The sequence below is a fragment of the Homalodisca vitripennis genome, chromosome 6, assembly GCF_021130785.1.
Source record: "Homalodisca vitripennis isolate AUS2020 chromosome 6, UT_GWSS_2.1, whole genome shotgun sequence".
Taxonomy (NCBI): Eukaryota; Metazoa; Arthropoda; class Insecta; order Hemiptera; family Cicadellidae; genus Homalodisca; species Homalodisca vitripennis.
Window position 1 is genome coordinate 15132613 of NC_060212.1, and position 20801 is coordinate 15153413.

General features: G+C 35.3%; 1 protein-coding gene across 4 annotated transcripts; it reads left to right on the plus strand.

The window, feature by feature from the left end:
* Positions 1-756: 756 nt before the first annotated feature.
* On the plus strand, positions 757-20104 carry LOC124364135 (zinc finger protein 64-like). Of its 4 annotated transcripts, none has more exons than XM_046819361.1 (10): positions 772-912; positions 2512-2597; positions 5928-6398; positions 8210-8377; positions 8971-9154; positions 10770-10837; positions 13581-13706; positions 15850-15954; positions 17184-17351; positions 19826-20104. In XM_046819361.1, exons 2-10 carry the CDS (start codon positions 2582-2584, stop codon positions 20023-20025), a joined length of 1506 nt encoding a protein of 501 aa, XP_046675317.1. In that variant the 5' UTR covers positions 772-912; positions 2512-2581; the 3' UTR covers positions 20026-20104. The 4 variants fall into 4 exon arrangements, with proteins under 4 accessions (XP_046675318.1, XP_046675317.1, XP_046675316.1 ...); XM_046819360.1 differs by having other exon boundaries at positions 773-912; positions 19823-20104; XM_046819362.1 differs by lacking the exon at positions 2512-2597 and having other exon boundaries at positions 757-912; positions 19823-20104.
* Positions 20105-20801: the final 697 nt, after the last annotated feature.

Here is a 20801-nt window from a genome sequence, read left to right on the forward strand (position 1 = left end):
GATCCTGGTAAGTTCATGATTGACGGCTTGAATAAGTACGATGAACACAGGGTTCGGAAGGCAGAAATTGAGGCACAAGAACAAAACAAGAAAAAAAGGAAGATGAGAAGACTTACAAAGAGAAAGAAGGAAGATGAGGAGGAGACTTACTGTGCAGGAGGATTTTATTTAATAAGACAAACATAGTTTAAATATCGTATATATCAAACTTTAAGTGCGATTTACCGACATTTGTGTTTTTTTAAGTTAAGGTACGCTTTACAAAAAACCTATAAGAGATAACAACATGAAATTTGGCACAGATGTACTTCACAATATGGTATGTAGTGCTTGATACTTATTTTCTTCATAAACTAAGTTATGGTTTAATATTTTTAGTATAAACTTAATAAAAACAGGGTTTAAAACATTTCATAGTTAGACATTTTTTTATAAAATAAGTAAAAATCAAAAATCAAATTTTGACCATCAGGACATGAAATCTAAGTTATAAAGAGCATTCTGTAAAAATTTCATTTCAATTGTTAAATAGATAAGTGATCAAAGCGTACCTAAAAGAGGGCATGTTCTCCCATTTAAATAACATTGTGGAGTAAAAAGGTACAGACACCCCTTAAGGAAATAGATAAATTAAGTAGTACTGGTTTTGAGAACTAATTCAAAGCCTAGAAATTTAAACCGAGTTCTGAGATGAAAGTCGCAGTTCGAAGTTTTTATCTTAGAAGTCTATGATAACATATATCCAAATGGCCGTTCCACTCCACCCGGCCATAAGTTTTTTGAGATGTTTGTTTACATCACAATAATTCTAAAGCTAACCTCAATGCTCTTACGTATTTAATAGGTTAAGTATAAGAAAGTCACAAATATTTATTAATTGTAGAAATAAAACCTTCTCTTTTGAAATTTAGAGTAAGTATATTACCACGTCCAATTACTACAGCACTACAAATCAGGTTTTAAATTGTTGAACATGCTATGTATTATGCTTTTAATGTAGGCTAGGGTTAGATAGTAAGTTAGTAGTGTGTGCGGTATCAATAGCTAACATGTATGGTAATTGCTTCTGCTTTTGCACTTTACTATTTTATGTCTCTTTAGTTCTGGTTGCAACATTCACCTTTCCTTAGGTGACCTGAAAAATATTCGTAATTATTTTTATTAGACATAAGTTTATACTTTAATTCTCATGATAATTTAAGCTATCCAATTATTAGTTCCAACATAAATTGTACTCATCTCTATTTCTCCAACAACTTTGAGTGATTCTAGAGAAGTCTGAGTGGAGGATAATTAAAAGGTTGTACTATATTTACTGACAAGCTACCTTTTTTCTAATATTGTTCTATGTATAGAACCTCAAATCCTGAAGAGTCCTCATTATAGCTTCATTGAGTCCTGATAAGAAAGGTTTCATAAGCAACCCAAACCAATTAAAATGAAAAATGTCTTTAATATATAGGTGAAGTTAAGATTTATATGTCTTCTGTTACATTTAATCTTGTTATACACATGTATTGGGTCTATTATATTCTTTTTTTTAAAACCTTCTTCTTCTAAGCGGTGATCTACTGTCAAGCACTAAAACCTCAAGGGAGCCTTCTGCACATCTCGGAAGTGTACAATGAAACCTAACTGTTTACAATTTCAGCAGCCTTACAAAACACTGAAAACTTACGAGACGGGGGTCTGACTATTTTATTGACCCGGCTCAACAACCGACAATAACCTGTTGGCGTGTGCTAAAAATGGAGATATCTCATTGAAAGTAGGAATGAAGAAATACAACCAGAATGCTTACTCCATATGTAAATTTTTAAGTCGGTTGGACAAATATAAGTGCCTATTTATGCACTATAAATTATGCATAGTCTGATTGACTTGAAATTTATAGGTGGTATAGAGAATGTTATAATATTTCTTCGTTCCAAGTTTCATTGAGATATATCAATCTTTAGTACCCAGTCAACAGGTTATTGCTGGTTCTTGACTCTCAACAAGTGTAAAGGCCGGTAAAATATGCATAAATAGGCACTTATATATGTCTGACCGACTTCACATTTCCGCATAGTGTAAGCAATCTGGTTGTATTTTTTCGTTCCAAGTTTCATTGTGATATCTCAATCTTTAGTACCCAGTCAACAGGATATTGTGGGCGCTAATATGCATAAAACAGCACTTAACAATATCTGATTGATTTTAAATTTACAGATGGTGTAGGGAATCTTGTAATACTTCTTTGTTCCAAGTTTCATTGAGATATCTCAATTATTCGTATCCTGTCAACGAGTTATTCCTGGCTCAACAGTCTTAACGGCTGTAATTATAATTATATAATTGTGCTGTTAATTTTGCCCGCTTAACTTCAAAATTACAGGTGTTATAGAAAATGCTACACTTCTTTGTTCCCAGTTTTATCGAGATATCTCAATTTTGAATACTCAGTCATCATCAGGTTATTCGGTTGTTGTGCCTTTGGGGTATTTCATCGTGTGTGCCTTTTGGTTACAGGTACCTCAGAAGTTCCAAAAACATTTTTTGAACGTTTATTGTCATCCAGGAGAACAATGGTCATGTGGCTATGTTTAATTCTACAGGTAATGTGCTTGCTTTGTTTGAAATGCTCACAGCAAGAACTTTGCCCCTGCTATATGCACTATACACTCTTTTGTTCAATCTGTTGCTTCATTCCTTGGATTTTTTTGCTTTTGCTTGGTTTTGGCAATAATAATTACTTTTATGGCTAGTTTCACGCTCATCATTGTTATTTACTAATTGGATTCACATTTTATTGAGCCTTAAAATATAAAATAATTTTATTGATTTTATTGATGTTTACTGTAACAGAGTGTCTTAAAAAGATTTTACTCTTTTGAATTTTCATTGAAACTGAAAACCGTAATAGGCTGTTATAAAATGTAATAATTCAAAACGGTATTTTAACTCATATAACTCATAGTCACTTTTTAATTTATCCTGTAGTTGCCTTGGCCGAGGTTAAGTTATATTTTGATCAAAGCAACCAGGTCTTAATATAATATTTGCGAGAGACAAGGAATGTAAAGAGCCAAAGATGTTTGCAAATGGAATTTGGAACACTGTTACCGAAAAGAGTAATAATTGCAAGATTCAGGAACAAATTTGATGTGCATGAAACAGTGGAACAAATGTTCAAGGATATACTATGGCAAAGAGAAACCTCAGCAGATATTGGAAATGCCACTGGTATGATGTAGATTTATAGATAAACCTTAAATGGTTTCTTAAAATGGATATTAAAAAAGTTGTGTTTATTGAGTTTTGAAAAGCTGATAAATGGAAACCACTTATACTTATATCCTATTACTTTTTTTAATAAGGGAGAGGTAGGAAATAATGAAGTGCACCATCAAGCAGCACTCACGAATTGCTTCTACGTATCGCACAGCCTCTGAGCCAGCAGTCCTGTTAGTCATTGGAGTCATCCCTGTCAAGCTCTTGGCAGGGCAGAGGAAGGCTATCTATCAGCAATGTGGTGACAATCGCTTTAAAAAGGAAGAACGCGCCCATACTTATCGGAAAATGGCAGGAGATGTGGGAACATGAATTCTGAGGACAATGGACTGCAGAGCTAATTCCGCAGATCCAACCTTGGGTGGAACGGTGAGGTGGACTACTACCTCACCCACTTTCTGAGTGGACATGTGTGCTTCTAGACTCACGTATTTTGTATGGGCAGAACCGGGTCACCGGACTGCATCTGTTGCTCGGGCGTTCTGACGACGCGGAACGCACTTTCTTCCACTGCTTACAGTGAAGTGAGCGGAATTCAAGGGAAATGACGAAACTTCGATTGGTCAAGGAATTCGATATTGAGGTTCAATATATTAAGGTTTCTCTATAACAGGAAACATTTGAATGCTGTTTACCTCGGAAGTATACTATTAAGAACAGCCTTTTGAACTATGAAGAATTTTGAAAGCTCTGTTAGAATAATATATATTAACATTACCTGAGGAATATTTTAATGAATTCTAATAATCTCTTAGCCCTCAACATTGGGTACTTTTGAAATCTACCAAAAGCATCCTCTGTTAGTGACATATGTCTCCACTGTTCAAATTAAAGTTGGAATGGGACTTGATTTTGATTAGTCTAATTATAGAAATAGTATAGTTCTCTGCACAAAGACCACTAAAAGGTTTGTAAGCATCGTACAATCCTTTAAACCCTTTTTACCATTTTACTGCTCAATAGTAATGAAATATATTTTGTTATACAAAACATTTCCATTTAATAAACAGAAAGAATATTCTTGTATAGTTAACAGACAGGATTTGTGTTGATTTGCATTTTCACCCATTTAATGGGACATCATTAAGTTAAGTAATGCTGGTCCACCATGTGGGAAGCTAGCCCATGTGCATTTCCAAATGGTCTAGTTCAAAATACATTTGATGTACATGCTAGGCTCTTGTAGTATAAATCATGTATATTATCTTCACCGTAGCTTAGAGGTAAGTCTACAACTGACTCTCTTAACTGAGATGTCATATTGAATCGAAATGTTTCCAAATGGGGCTTGGATCTTTTTCCTTAAAAAACATGAATGACAGCTTCTAGGTCTCAATATGAAGGTTAGCAGCATGAGAGTGGGTGGGATTCCTCAATCCTTAATCCTGGATGTAAGATAGATTTCACTTTCTTGTTGACTTTGACTGGTAGAGGATTGACTCCTCTTCTTCCAAGGTGGCATGTCATGACATGCTGAGATAACCCAAAGTCACTCTATGGTGGTTTTTAGTGTGATCTTGTCAGGATGCAGTCACAAACCTTCTACCCTTAACTTAGCACTCCCAAGATCTGTACAAAAGAACTTTTTAGGGGGAATTTAGAGGTTTCCTCTGTTCTTTGGGCCTACAAAACAAAAAATTCTCAATGTATTTAACAAATTTAGTCATTGTTAGCAATGTTTGTTACTTTTGATGCAACTTCCAAATATGATTACAATTCAGTGAAATACTTTGAATGAAAACATGTAAAATAACTACAAAACAGTTTATTATATTTTAATGTTTTCATCAAATTAGAAATACACGTTTCCAAATTGAACAAAACATCTTGCATTTAAGTTTTATAGTAATATTAAATGTTAAATTATATACTCTTCAATTATTTTTCTGTATCTTTTTTTCTTAGGACAAGAAGCTTAGAAATTGAATAGTCCTTAAAGGACTTTTGTACTGCTTCCAGATATACAGGATGGGTAAGGTTGAGGATAGGGGTTGCCTCCTGTCAAAATCCATGAAGAAGGACTTAGGGCATTAATCTCAGCCATGTCTCCTCAAAAGAAGGGGAAGCCAGCTCTGTACTAGCCTTTCCAGACAAAGCAGGCATAAAGCAGCACACTCTTGTGTCCTTATGCTTACTCTAACATTAGCCCTTAACACTTAGGGAGCTCCTCCCACTCCAACAGTCATCTCCCGCAGTAGACTAGACCCATTGATTTACCCTTGCACCCTCAATGTCTCGACATTTGCGGTTAGTGATGTGCCGCTCCTGGACATCCATAAGGTTGCCTAGATTTAAGTGACACATCGGTTTTTGCTGTGCCCAGTGGAGGTTCAACTAGAAGGTATAAAACAGCCAGAAGTGAACCCTTCTAGAGTTCTGTGATGTTGCTCAGATAATTGATTCATTTCTTAATCAATGTAAAAACAAATACAAATTCAACACAAAGTTAGATTCAACAACAAAATTCATTGGTTTTTCATGTTAGGTATTAGTGAACATTGAGATGTAAATTAGCAGTACTTTCCTTTTCAGTGTTATATGGTAATTAGTCGTTTTGTAACATTGTAATTAATAATACTTATAAATATATTGTTCGTAATGATTAAGCTAATATTTATATTTTTAAGTTGAAAATGATTTCATGTTATTCTCAGTTTTAGATGTAGAGTCTGGGGAAATCTGTCATTCAAAGATGATGAATATCGCCAAGGACCTTCATATTTGTGGCATATGTCGGAAAATATTCAATGACATTCAACAGTTCCTTGATCACAAACAGAAATGCTACATCGTCGAGAGTCACGAACCACAATCGCCGAGCACTAACGATACATTATCGGCAAATGGTACCATTCCTAGTCAAACGGTGATGGAGTTTTCGCTTCTGCAAAGTGAACCTTTCCCTCTCGACTTGTACTATGACAACGAAGAGGTGGTGGGGGACAGCATCACACTGCAGTCGCAGGAGGAAATAACGCCTCAGGATCAGCTGAATGAAATACTATCGTCCAGTCAAATTGTTAACGGAGTAGATCAAGAAGGTGTGGCCATTGAACTCAGTGAGGAAGTCATCGATGAGGACTTCACAAGAAACAAACTGTTGGACGAGAGGACAGGGGTGAATGGTGAGTTGATTATGAGAGCATACTTTAGGCAAGATTTGGTATAACTCTGTAATCAAAATAAAGACAAAAAGGAATAATCTTAGGAATTCAAGAACCCAGCAGCAGTTCCCTCTGCTTTCCGTTACATACCATGTAGACAGAAAAAAGTAAAATTTCATTATTGCATTTTATTGATTTAATGTATAGTTTGATTAAGTAAGTTTAGGAAGAGATCGTCTCGACGTCATTGTGGAAGTTTTTCCTGTTGATTAACACGTTCAATTTGACATGTGCCTTTTCGTAAATGTGTTGTGCACCCGATGGGGTACATGTTGCTATGATTTTATAAATGTGTTTTTATTGTTTGCCTGTCTTGGTGGTTTGTTAAATGTGATCCCTCGCTTAAATAAATACCTTAGACTATCGTGTACCCCGTCGGGCGCATTAAATTTTTATGATGAATTTAATTTTTAGGTACAACTTGGGGTACATGAAAAAACATTGGAAAACATATTGAAATACATTTTTGTGTGTAAAATTGTGAAGCCTACATACAATTTCTTGTTATACTTAGACATTTAACATTACAAAAACGATTTTTGTCACTATTATTGAAAAATTGGACAATAAATTAAAAAGCCCAGAAATAAGCCATTGTCGTCAACATGTTAACACTCGTATGCTAAATCAATTTTAATTAATATTCGTGCTACCTTTTAAAGTGATGAAACAAAATTAACACTTAGTGAAGGGTATAAATAAACTTCACTGTTAAAAATAAATATTTTTGACTGTGAAATTTTTCAGTTAAAGGAGTAAATAAAATACATTGAACTGTGATGATATTTTAGTAAGAAAATATGTAGTAATATCAAAATGATTAACAAAGAAATAGTGAAAATAATATGGATTCAAACAATAAAGAAATGAATATTAGAACTGTCTTTGGTCTAAATCATAAAAAATCCCTCTACCCAAAACAAAAAGTTTTTACATCGTTAACAGCATAATATAGTATATTCCAGTACAATTAAGCAAATGGTAATAAAAAAATATTGACAAGAGTCCATCGTAACTTTTTAAAATAATTATTTATGTATCATATGTTTTTAATGAATAAATGTTACAAAAAACAAAAAATAAGAACTTTTTTGTTACTAAAACTGTATTTTCAATTATTCTTCTGTGCAATAGTAATGTTTTAAATGTAACTAAAAAACATATTCTTATTGACCTTAAAAAGACTCTTATCATATCTAAAATTAGAAAAAATATAATTTTACAACGCATAATTATACAACTTCAAGGGCGTGTGTTCATTTTGAGTAAACTTTCTACTGCAAAAAATCAGAAATCAGAAGTTTTATTGGCCATTAAGTACTCCAAAGATTACAATAGACTTTGTCAAAATAACATTTTTCACTTTAATTCTAGTGATATAGTATAAATATATACTAGTTTCCAGTCATATCTGTTATAATAAATATATAATAAATACTTAAATCCACTTAAATAAATAAAACATAAAAAACACAGAGACATGCAGTTAAAATCTAAAATCTAAAATTTAAAATAAATATAATAAATTATGGAGTATCCCATTTTATGTACTCCTCAACACTGTAAAATTCCTTAAGCTTAAGCCACTCTGACATGTTTGATTTAAATTCTTTGAAAGGAAGAGCTTATTCTTTATTATTTTTGTCTAACAAAAAGAGGAAGCTTATTAAATAGTTTTAACTGCTGGTATTTATGGCTTTTATAATATGCCATAAATAACAAATGTCTTATTAGAATTTCGAATATAATTTATTTTAAATGTTTTCTTCCAGTAAATACACAAGTTGCTGGTTCTGTATTTTTAATGGACAATAAAAACTGTGAAAAGGAAACTTTCGAAGAATTCATCCCAAAGAGTAAAGCTGCAGAAAAATGTAACATTTGCAATTTTGCCACATTTTTTCACCGAGATCTTTTGCGACACATGCGGAAACACACAGGTAAGAGTTAAATAGTTTTCTTAAATTTTGACTACTCAATTGTTTTGGCAATCATTTGGATAAATGTTTTTCCAAACAGCTTCAAGTTTCTTTTTAAATATTTGTTATTTTGCTCCTTTTCCAACATTAACTATAGCAATTTCAGTCAAAAGCCTCTGGAAATAATCCATATCCTGCTAAATTTCTTGTTAAAGCGTTAAGTTAATATATTTTTCCTTTAGAAACAGCTTGTAAAAAAAATTTTCAAATGGCACTTCATTTGTTTTATTGGATTAATTTAAACCCTCGTTTTTAAGCATTATTGAATTCGGTTTCCAAAACTCTTCCATCTGGTGTGTCACAATATTATGTTTCTTTTAACAAATTTTGGAGTTTTCACTTCTTAACTATTTAACAAGATGCTCTATAATAACAAAATATCTTTAAAGAAATGTCCTGTTAATTAATTTATTTTGTATTCCAAAGGGATTTTGTTTTGTTTAAAACAGTTAAGATAAAAATTTGACTCATACAACTCCATTCTGTCTTTACATTAAAATCTTTAAACGGTTTATGCTCGTTTTTAGTATGTCTCATTAATATTTCATCCATAGGAGACCGTCCATACAAGTGTTGCTACTGTGATAAAGGTTTCACGAGAAAAGACAAGCTGACTGATCACAAGCGTATACATTTGGGGGACAAGCGTTTCAAGTGCCAAGTTTGTGAATACCGAACAACGGATAGTGGTGCGCTTAAAAGGCATTTGCGTATTCACACCGATGAGCGTCCATTCAAGTAAGTATTATCAATCAGTTATTCAGAGTGGAACAGTTAAAAGAACAGTGCAAAACACTTTCTTGAAAATGATAACTGTTTATCATGAAAAATTAAAAAAAGAAACGTAAATTAGTTTTCCATCAAACAAGTAAAATACAATATCAACCTAATTTTCTATCTAAATATTTTACACAGTGATAACATACACTTTCCTAAACGCAATCTCTTACTTATCGCACTATAAAAGATTTTGAAATGCTGCTTGCCCAAAATTCAGTAAAACCTCGTAGTATGTACTTCTATCATAAACTGTACACAGTCAGTAACAGTATTGTATTTTTATTGGCATTTTTATTTTTATTGGGTATTGGGTTTAGCGGCAACGAGATGTGATTACATTCTACTGATTGTTTTTTTGTATTACTTAGACGTAACAAACCCATTTTTCATCGCCAGTGACATGGGTTTTTTATGTGGTTAAGACATTTATCACTTTTTCATTGTACCAGGTGAGTAATTTTAGAGTTGATACAATTCCCTTATTTTTTAAGTTTATCAGTCAAGAATTTGGAGATACCCACCGGGCAAAAAATATACGATACACAAGTGTCTTCCCCAAAATTTTATAAGGAAGAGTTCATCTGCGGAAAAAAACCTGTGAAATCTCTGGGATTGTGAACCTTTGATGTTCAACAAGGTCATCAGTTAGCCACCAGACGGTTAGCCACTTTGCTTTTCATTGTGAATATACTAAGTTCGTTCTCCATGAAACAATTGGCACAATTTTTAAGCTCTTTTTGTAGATCTTAATAATGTCTTTTTCCATACAAAAAATGCAATTCACGATAAATTTCCACTGGTTGAGTTTTCTTTACCAAACGAAATCTAATGACGTTAAGTACTTCGCAGTCGTCAGAAGAGTTAATTGGGTGGATATGTTGAACATTAGCGTAAAGCGCATAGAAAGGCGTAGGTGTTACCTACACACCTCCACCCAGATCACGGACCCCCACCTCTGGTCAGTGCTCAGCAACTTATTTTTCAAACAACCCTCGTGTTTTCATTATTCTCACAGTAATGATAAACATTGACCCACCAATGGAATTTTCAATTGTCAGCTATTTTACGTAAGGAGAAGGTAAAAGCTGCAACCCTAACATTTTCCTGCTTTAAGTCATCAACTGATACCATGTAACTTAGAAATTTATTTTCTTGTTTTGTATTAAAATATGTTATCTCTACAGAAAAGTGGAAAATTAGTCTAAAATTTTAATGTTAATAAATATTGTTTCGTTTTATTTAATCAATTACAATCGTTCTAATACATACAATTGGATGAAATCCTGCGGTGTTTTGTTGTTGATTTTTTTTTAATTGGTTTTAAAACAGCAAGCTGTTCATTAACTATTGTTATGAGAAATCTTTGACATGTGACATGGTGATGTGATGAGGTGAGGACATGTTTTCGAGATAGACCCCTGGTTATTTTAGTTTCTGACTTTCTCTTATGCAACGAGTAATGTTCTGTAGTTTGTAATGAGGGTTTAGAAACACTCTGTGCAGTATGAATATAGAATGAGTTGACATGGAATGTGCATTTAAATGTTTCATTGGGAATGTTATTCTCCGACAGATGCCAGCTGTGCCCGTACCGAGCCAGGGATCCATCTCACATCACGGTTCACCTTCGTACACATACAGGTGGTTAAAAGCCTAGAGGTTATCTACTACGTACGTGTAGTGTATAGTGGGTTTGAGTTGTCAAACAGTATTAAACTAGTGTTGAGAACAATGTATGCTAGGAGTTAGTAACGGAATCAATAACTCTGCCTTAATATCCTCACTAATTAATTGTGCTTGTATACAATGTGATTCTGATAAAAGAGCTCATTTCTTGAAATCCTTGTTTTCAAGAAAATAGAGAATACTTTGCACAGACATATGGATTACTAGTTTTCCAGTTCGCGTAGAGATTTGTGAAGACAAAGCTACATAATAGAATTGAATTTTACACTTATTTACAAACAAAACAAACACATCATAATGGAAAATAATTAAAATCAAGTATATAATTACAAGAAATGTTCTAAATTGCTCCTGTTTGTATCAATACTATGCAAAGCTTTTCATAGTGGGTTCACACTGAACATGAGAGAAGGTCGGAGACTGCATCCAAAGCTGAGTAAAATCAGAATGGCTCTGCAGTCATTTTCTCTTAGGGTGACATCTGACCTTTATTCGTTCAATTTTTTGTTTCTCTTTGGACAAGAAGCTTAGAAATTACACTTAGTCCTAAAAGAATCTCTGCGCTGCTTCTGGAGTGACATCATATTCTGGATGGGTAAAGTTGGGGGTAGAGGCAGCCTCCCGTCGAGACCCACAAGGGAGGGTTTAGGGCATTAATCTCAAGTCATGTCTCCTTGGAAGAAGAGGAGGCACACCCTTATGTCTAGGCTAGCAACTGCGTTTAACACTTAGGGAGCCCCAACAACTCCTTCAGTCATTTCCTGCAGTAGAGAGCCCCAACAACTCCTTCAGTCATTTCCTGCAGTAGAATAGACCTATCGATCTACTCTTGCATCCCAAACGGTCATCCATCGGTTTTGGCTGTACCCAGTGTATGTTCAGTTTAAAGGTATAAACCAGCCAGAAGTCAATCCTCTTGGGGTTCTCTCCTTAAATAGATTGGTGTCTTCTCAGGTTGTGGGTGTAATCACGGGACATGGTCATCTGAAGAAGCATCTTTACAGTCAGCATTTTCTAGGAGGATCCGCTCTATAGAATGTGTGACGAGCAGGAGGAAACTGCTGAACACCTGCTCTTTGACTGTTCTGCAATAGCAAAGGGAGCGGTACACCATCTCTTGTAGATTGCACAAGGGTGGTGAAATTCCCCAAGAGGACTTGATCGGTTGTTTTCATCAGTTCATAGAGCTGCTGAAATTGTAAATTTGTTCATCTTATGGTATATTTCTGGGATGCACAAAAGGCCCTTGTGCTTCTTATTCATCTTCTAAGGGGCGGCCTATTGCTTATACACTTGTCTCAAGCACCTTTTGCGACAACAATTCATTGCTAAAAGTGTACTAAAAAATGTTTCTTTCCACAACCTAAAACAATGTAACCGCTGGAAATAAAATAAATAAGTAACCTCTATATATTAACAATTCACTCAATTTTGTCAGAATCACCCTGTATTTGTGTGACGCCGGATAACATTTAAAGTATTATGAACGGGATAATAAGATTTCGGACATTTGCCATCATTGTATGTTACGAAGTATATAATATGAAAAAAGAAAGAAGAGAAAGAAAAGGGGTCAAACAGACTGTCTTAATATTTTCTCCTCAGTCACGTAGAGGGGACATGAGAAAGCATAGTTGTCAAAGTTCAACTATACAACATGTGTTTATGTTTATTTTGTTGTTTGGTTTTGTTTGTTTTCATGTCTATAGAGGTTTAAACTGTGAAAGGAGTACCTATCGTTATAAATTCAAGAAGTACATTTTATAAGTAATAAATAAATGGCCTCAAAGTGATCTTATCCAGTAAGAGATAATACAAGACATATCCAGAAAGTAAGTGTACTGAGGCTCTCACGGCCGGAAGGATTTTTATTCGACAGTTGGCTACACTGCTGTTTGGCCTAAATCCTCCTCTCTGAAACAAGACCAATTCAAGATCAGTACGTTGAAAACTATCAATACAACAATATGTTTCATGAAAAATGTCAATTGAATCTCCTGCTAAGTGCAAAATATGTGGTTTCATCCGCTATTTTGTTTGGAAGGGAAAAGTTTCGGTTGAGGTTAACAATGAGGTAAAACTGCATAATTCCAAATGATGGATCAGAGAAATTTATCTCTACGCAATTTTTAGCGTTTCAAAAAATGTCACTCTGTCTCCACGTGATTCAACTTGTGTTGGTAAGAGTATGTCAACTGTTTTACGACCCACCTGGCGAACATTTTCCGATATCTGATAGTTTCTGTGGTGAAAGTGATCTAGAGATTACGAAAATATCACAGAAAGCTCATTCACAGTCAATCTGTGATCGTTTCGGAGCACATTTTCAATATTCTGCATAATATTACAAATGTCTTCCGCTCTTTTGACTATCCGTGTATTTTCGCATTTGGCAGGACATCGGATTGACTATTTCACGAAACATATTGTCGCATCGACAGTTTTCAACGTACTGACCTTGAACTGCTCTCGTTGCGGAGGAGAGGAATCAGACTACACAGCAGTGTAGCCAACGTGTCGAGAAAAAATCCTTCCGGGCATGAGAGCTTTAGTATACTTACTTACTGCATATGCCTTGTAGTTTATATTGGTTAAGTAGAAGTGTGGTTGTTCTACCTCAGTATAAATTAATACATCTTTATAATCACGGTTGTTAGGTTGGCAAGGAAAATAAAACAGACTAATTTACATTTTTCAGGTGACAGCCCCTTCTTTTGCCAGCATGAAGATTGTAGTCGGACTTTCAAAACCAGTTCTGATCTCAAAAGACATATGAAGGACCATAAGCCGGACAGCCTAACTTCACCAGTTCTACCTTCTGGTGGTGAGAATTATTCTTTGATATGTTCAGTGCTGAATACGAGGTATGTTCAAAAAAATAATGAGAAAGTTTTACAGGTTTGGGGAGTCCGATTGTCAAGTTTTTTTTCTATTATGTTGTTACTCATGCTCCTGAAGTATAATAAAATTTCTAGCTGTGTCCAATGATTACTTTTTTACTGGTAGCTACTAAGGTTAGACGCGTTTTATGAACTCAGTGATTTAAGTTTTTAATAAAATGGATCAAAGAATTTGTATCAAGTTGTGTGTAAAAATGAAATGAAGTGTAAAAAAGTGTGAGAAATATTAACAAAGGCCTATGGTGAGCCTGCTATGAGTTAAACAAGGGTTTCGAAGTGGTATAATCGTTTCAAAGATGGCTGTGAAGACATTGAAGATGATGAACACTCCGGATGCCCCAGCGCATGAACACCCGATAAAACATGGAAGAGATGATTGCCGTATTATGATCAGATAAGTTCGCTGATGATGTTGGCATACCAATTGGCACTCGTGCTATGACATTTTTTCAAATGTTCTGAGTATAAAACATATGACAGACAGATTCGTTCCAAAATTGTTGAATTATAAACAAAAACGGATGGAAGTTGCTCAGGAGTCACTAAATGAAGTCAATGATGATGCAGAATTACTGGAACGACTCATAACAGGTGACGGAAAATAGGGTTATGGGTATGACGTCGAAATTAAGGCGCAATCATTCCAGTGGAGGCGCTAGATCACCAAGACCGAAAAAGACTCAAAAAATGCAGTCGAATGTGAAGGTTACGCTCACTGTGTTCTTTGATTTTAATGGCATGGTGCATCAGAAATTCTCGCCATAAGGTCAAACAGTCAATAAGGACTACTACCTCCAAGTTGAATGCTTGCAGCAATCTAAAAAACGCCTGAATTTGTGGCAAAACAATTCATAGCTCTTGCGCCATGACAATGCACCTTATCACACTTCATTGCTTGTTTGTGAATTTTTGGCCAAAAACAGTTATGTAACAAAGCCCCAGCCTCCATATTCTCCAGACATGGCTCAGTTTGACTTTTTTTATTTCCAAAAATAAAGAGTGACTAATAGGGCCGTTGTTTTACAAGCATAGATGACATTAAAAGTGCATGGCCGAAAGAGCTAAAGGCTATCCCAAAGATTGAGTTTGAGAAGTGTTTTGTGGATTGGAAGAAGTGCCGGTACAAATGCTTAATTTCTAATTGGGACTATTTTGAAGGTGACAACATTAATGTAGAAAAAAAAATAAAAAAAAAAGGTTTAGTTCCCATAGTTCCTTAGAATCTGGAATTAGAAGCTGCTTAGCCTTCTGAGGTCCTAAATTTTCTCGCCAGTAATTAAAAAGTCAATTGTATTTGAATGTCCTGTATTTTATTTGAAAAAGGTAATATCTTTTGTTTAAATGATACTCGCTCATAGTATTGAGTATTATTTTATTTGAATTTCTTTAAGTAGGTATTATTTTTGTATCAATAAGTTTAATACATCATGTTTACTTCTGTTTGTTTGAAAAAATGTATTTTTCTGTGTAAGAGAAAATAAAATATTCGTATTCTTGATTTCCATGCATGAGGGCTTCCTTTTGTAAGATTAGTACGATGCATTGGCAAGATTTGGTTGGAAGTAGTTCTTATGTTATATGAAAGACTATCTTGGTCTCTAGTTTGTAGCCCAACAGTCTGCTTAATGCGTTTTAACACGTACAAGGACGTGTTCAGTTTGGTTGTGGGTCTATCAATTTGATTGTTCCAAAAGATGTCTTTGTCAATGATGACTCCTAGGATGATGTTTTCTTCCATTTTCACCTCTGGCAAAGCTGGACCTGAGTCTCTTCTCTTACCCATGCTGTCTATTTTGTACAACTCATAAAGGGACTAGCTGAAGAGAAAATAGCCCTTGGATAATAATTTGTGGTAGAAGCGCTTTTTTAATAAGTATAATTAAAGTGTTAAAATATTTACCGACATCTTAGATTTTGAGATTTGAATTCCTTATCCTAATATTATTTTTATTAGAGAGTATTATTGTTGACCTTCTACGCTAGTTTTTTTTTTTACTCTGAATGGTGCATTTGCAAATCACGCTAATTTCCTTGGTATTTTAATAAATTGATTGAATTTTATTACAGGCACCAGGGTGGAATGTTCTCATGGAAATGTTCCAAGAGGGAAAGCTGGAAAAGTACTCAACAAATCGATTCGCTGCTACAGTTGTGATAACCAAATCATCAAAGGTAAGGTTGTTTTGGTAATGTGTGCACTCTAACAAATAAGGAAGTAATTAAATTTTATTGCTATTCATTTGCGGTAAATCGAAGTTTTGTTTTAAACCAAAGCACTTGGATGCAAAAGTAAGGAGGGATACAAGTCTGTATCAGTTCTGTTACAGTACAACCGACGGGTACTTTTGGCTTAGATCAAGTCACTTTTTTGTAAAAATAACTTTTTACAGCCCTGTTCACTCCATATTTCAAAAGCTTAGAAAAGATAGTCACTTAAAATCATTACTTTTAGATTTCCTATATTAAACAGTTGCTGCCAATGCATTGCTTAAAATGGTCGGGATTTTCTTATGATGGCTTGAGACGGTAGAAACCTTTGAATGATCAAAAAGATTTGGCAGAAATCCAAAAGATTCGTATGTGTGTAAATATGTTTATGGGAGTGCCGATGGCCGAGCGGTCTGACATTGGACTTTGGGTCTGAGTTAGAGATAGCGCAGGTTCAAATCCTGTCTGTGACCGTTGCACTTTTTATCAGTACCATCGACCTTGTACTGTATCGACTCTCCCCCTTATTCTGTTTGATAAGATCCTCGCACAGGCCAGTGGCCCATGAGGACGGACAACTCATGGCCTCTCATCCTGTTAACCCTATGCACTCGAAGGCAGTATTTATAATATGTCCTTGGAGCTTTTACGGCCAGCTCTACTAGCCGCCGCCATTTTGTTGGAAGCGCGGATTAATTTTTGCCGTAATGTTATCTCAACTGTACTGGCCAAGATATAATATGTCCATAGCTCGTAAGGTGCCGGCACCATTGGCCACTAAATATAGCAGTTATTTTCTAATATTCTCTTTGTTTGATATTAAATGGTGACTGCTGAAACCTATCGAGCAGCTGTTTTTTTTCAAGTAATTTTTAGGTAAAGTAGTAAATTTTAAATCAGCCTATAGTTGGTTAAGTGTAAATTTTGTGATAGATTTTAAATCAACTTCACAGAGACCTAGAGACCTGAAATTTTGGACATATAATGAGGTTACATTGCAATAAAAATAAAGTATTTTCCCACTTTTTATTAACACTCTGTAAATATTTGTCTATAAATGAAAATGTTACTTGTGTCATTACCATCTGCTGATACATTTTGTATAGTTAGATTTAGCACACATTAATTATAATGTTTACAAGTCAGATACTGCTATAACCTTCAGACTTTGTAAAGTTGTACATGTACTGCAGGTGTAAGACGCAGAAGAGGGCGGCGTGGTGGCCACGGACGCACTGCGTGCCAGAGGACTCACCAGTGTCCACACTGCAGCTCAGCGTTCGTGCGACCAGACTCTCTCCGCAGCCACATGAAACTGCACCGCGTCAGCACCCCTCTGCCAGACGAACCCTCAGAACTTGGTAATGGAAAATCTAGAATTAAATACTGCTGCAACATATTCCTTAAGAATACCTCAGTGATTTTAATTGATCAATTTTAAGTACAGTAAAAATGGGCTGTTACCGAGTTTGAGGTTAGTTTTGTAATATATCTATAACACTCTCAGCCCCATATTTAATCTTTTCTGACTGTGTGCCTCAAAACATCTTGCACTTTGACTACATTCTCTTTTTAGTGCTGTCATCTTTTGGCTGCTTTTCATATTTATTTTAATTTGTTCCATTGGCAGAATTGTGTTTCCATAGTGAACTGGTTGTTTTTCTGCTTGGTGCTGCTATCTATGAGAAATATTTACAGCATTTGTTAACTGCTCCTTTGAATGAAATGTATTCATTTTGTACTACTAGTCTTTTCGCTGCTGCCTTAGATAATTATTTCTACACTTGTGTCGTACCCGTTTTTTGTGTGCAACATGTTTTTACAATATAATGTTAATTTCTTTGTTCTTTAATAATACAAGAGGGGATCCAAGGTGCTACCATTATTGTATTAAAATTTTGATTAAAAAATTTTAAGTTAGTTCTTTGCATACTAATTATGTCATCGTTATTCCAATACAGAGTTAACAGCTATACAGTGATGTATAAATTATACAAGTTATGTTCGGTTTGACTTGTTTAGAATATTTTACTCAAATATGTATTCTCCTGCCACACTGAGGTGAACCAAGCTAGCTAACTTGTAGTGTATAGTGGTAATTATTCAACTAGGAATGGGTTATACAGCAACAGGGGTGGACCCATGGATGGTGGGAGTCTGGAAACCAAGGGCACCTGTGACGAGAGGGCTTGCGAACCGAGTTGGCCTGGGAACCGAGGGGGCTTACGAACCGAGTTGGTCTATGAACCGAGGGGGTTTACAAAAGAGGGGGTCTGCAAACTGAGGGGGTCTGGAAACTAAGGGGGCATGTGAACTGAGGGGGCTTACGAACCAACTTGGCCTGCAAACTGAGGGGCCTTACAAACCGAGTTGGTCTGTGAACTGAGAGAGCCTGTGAACCGAGAGGGTCTGCGAAAGAGGGGGTCTGCAAACTGAGGGGGTCTGGAAACTAAGGGGCATGTGAACTGAGGGGGCTTACGAACCAACTTGGCCTGCAAACTGAGGGGCCTTACAAACTGAGTTGGTCTGTGAACCGAGGGGGTTTGCGAACCGAGTTGGTCGGTGAACCGAGAGGGCCTGTGAACTGAGGGGGTTTGCGAACCGAGTTGGTCTGTGAACTGAGAGAGCCTGTGAACCGAGGGGGTCTGCGAAAGAGGGGGTCTACAAACTGAGGGGGCATGTGAACCGAGGGGGCCCGGATAGCAAGATAGGGGAAAGAAATTGTGTTTTTTTAGTTTCATCAAATGGTAACAACTTAGCCATTTCAAATTTTTATGCTGCTATATACTACATAAGTCGTCTTAATTCGTCCTAAATTAAATTCAAATAAAACATTGAGACATTAAGCTGTGAGTGTTGCTGGCTGTTGTAACATGCGTCTATCGGTTAGTAGATTTTGTACCTGTTGACTAAAGAGAATTATGGCAAGTGCAGTTAATATTATATGAGATAAATTCACTTTCAAGAGTGTTTATTTAAGTATAAGAAACAGCATAAGTTGCGCTAGTGATAAATCAGCGGTTCATCATGGTACCCTTTTGAAAACCTCAAAAAAAATTGCAGATCTTACAGTGATGTTCTTACTTCAAACCGAATCTGGCCTACTCCAAACACTTTCTGTACATTTTTAAAGGAATAGAGTGAGTTCCTGATCTGGACGTCATCCTAATATAGATTTTCTACGTTTTGACGTTCGTTGATTTAATTCATAGGTAGTTTATAAAATATTGAAGTGATTAAGCTGTATAAAAACATAGCCTTAATAAGTACCTTGACATTTTTTAATTGGTAAAATTAAACTGGAACAGACATTAAGTACATCTAGGTTAGGAAATGTAATTAACTGAAAATGAAATGAAATAAAATATGCCTTTATTTAAGAGGCGGAGTTAGGGCTATTAAGCCCTCTCTACCATTCAACCTAAAAAAAAAAAAAAATTAAAAAAATTAAAAGAAAACTGAAAAATTTAGTAGTAGTAGATACAATTACACTCTACGATTATTTTATATGCTGAAAAGCCTGAAATTATGTTTGTGGGGGCCCCTAAAATGATTTCACCCTTCTCACGCCGTAGACGGGTATGTCAAAATGGCAGACTTTGACCAAAACGCCAAATACAGTTATACTGATATTATATATTATGTCTCTTGGAGAGTTTTTTAGTTCTCAAAAGGCCTTCGAAATGCCCAGAGCATGCTCCATGCTTATCGGCCGGCAAAGAAACAGCAAAGGAAGATCCTAATCCTCCTCTCTTCTTCATCAGTAGTGTGAATTGCCCAGAACAGTATTTAGTGATTAAAAGTGGTCTTAGATAATATACTTTGTTTTCAGAAGAAGATATAACAGAAAAGGAGAACAGCGCAAATATCGTTACTACTGAGCATAAACTGGGGGTCCTGGCCGGCGAAGAAGCAGCAAAGGAAGATCCTAATCCTCGTCTCTTCTTCATCAGTAGTGTAGATTGCCCGGAATCTCTGATGCCTCTTGTACAGGATGGCACGATCCATTACATTGCTGACACCTCTTTCTTATAGCATAGGATACATTTTCTATCGTTGATTTGATACTTGTAAATGCGCTTCTTCCTTTCTAAAATATACCTGTTGTAGAAAAGTACTGTTTTATTGTTGCTACCTTTTGATTAATAATTATTCAGTCAGTTCGTGTGCCAAGGATTAATATCGTGTAGTATTGCTAAATTAGGTGTATTTAAGAGTGATAATAATTGAGAGGTAACCATATAGAGAGGTAGTGGATGTGACTGTTACATTTTTTATCAGTACTGAACACCTTGTACTGTACTGTCTCTCCCCCTTGTTCTTTTTTTTGGGGGGGGGGGGCTGATCCTCGCATCAGCCAGTGGCAAGTGGAGTAAGACTAAAAAAGGGATTGGTTTCTCCTTTTTTTACAAAAAAGTATGGTACTAAGAAGGGAAAACTAGCTGGTTTAATCCATCTGACATGTACAAATTTTTCAACAAATATATTAACATCGGCTGTATGTTAAATCCAATATGGTGGATCTTATGAAGCATTCAAATAGCTTATGTGGGTCTCAAATCCAATATTTTGGTGAACCTTATGGGGCCTCAAATCTGATATTGAGATGCCTCAAATTTCATGAGATCCTAAAATTCAATCTAGTGGAACTCATGTGACCCATAAATCAGATATGTTTGATGTTATGAATGTCTCAAGTCTGATATGTTTGATGTTATGAATGTCTCAAGTCTGATAATTATGTTTGATGTTATGAATGTCTCAAATCTGATAATTATGTTTGATGTTATGAATGTCTCAAATCTGATAAT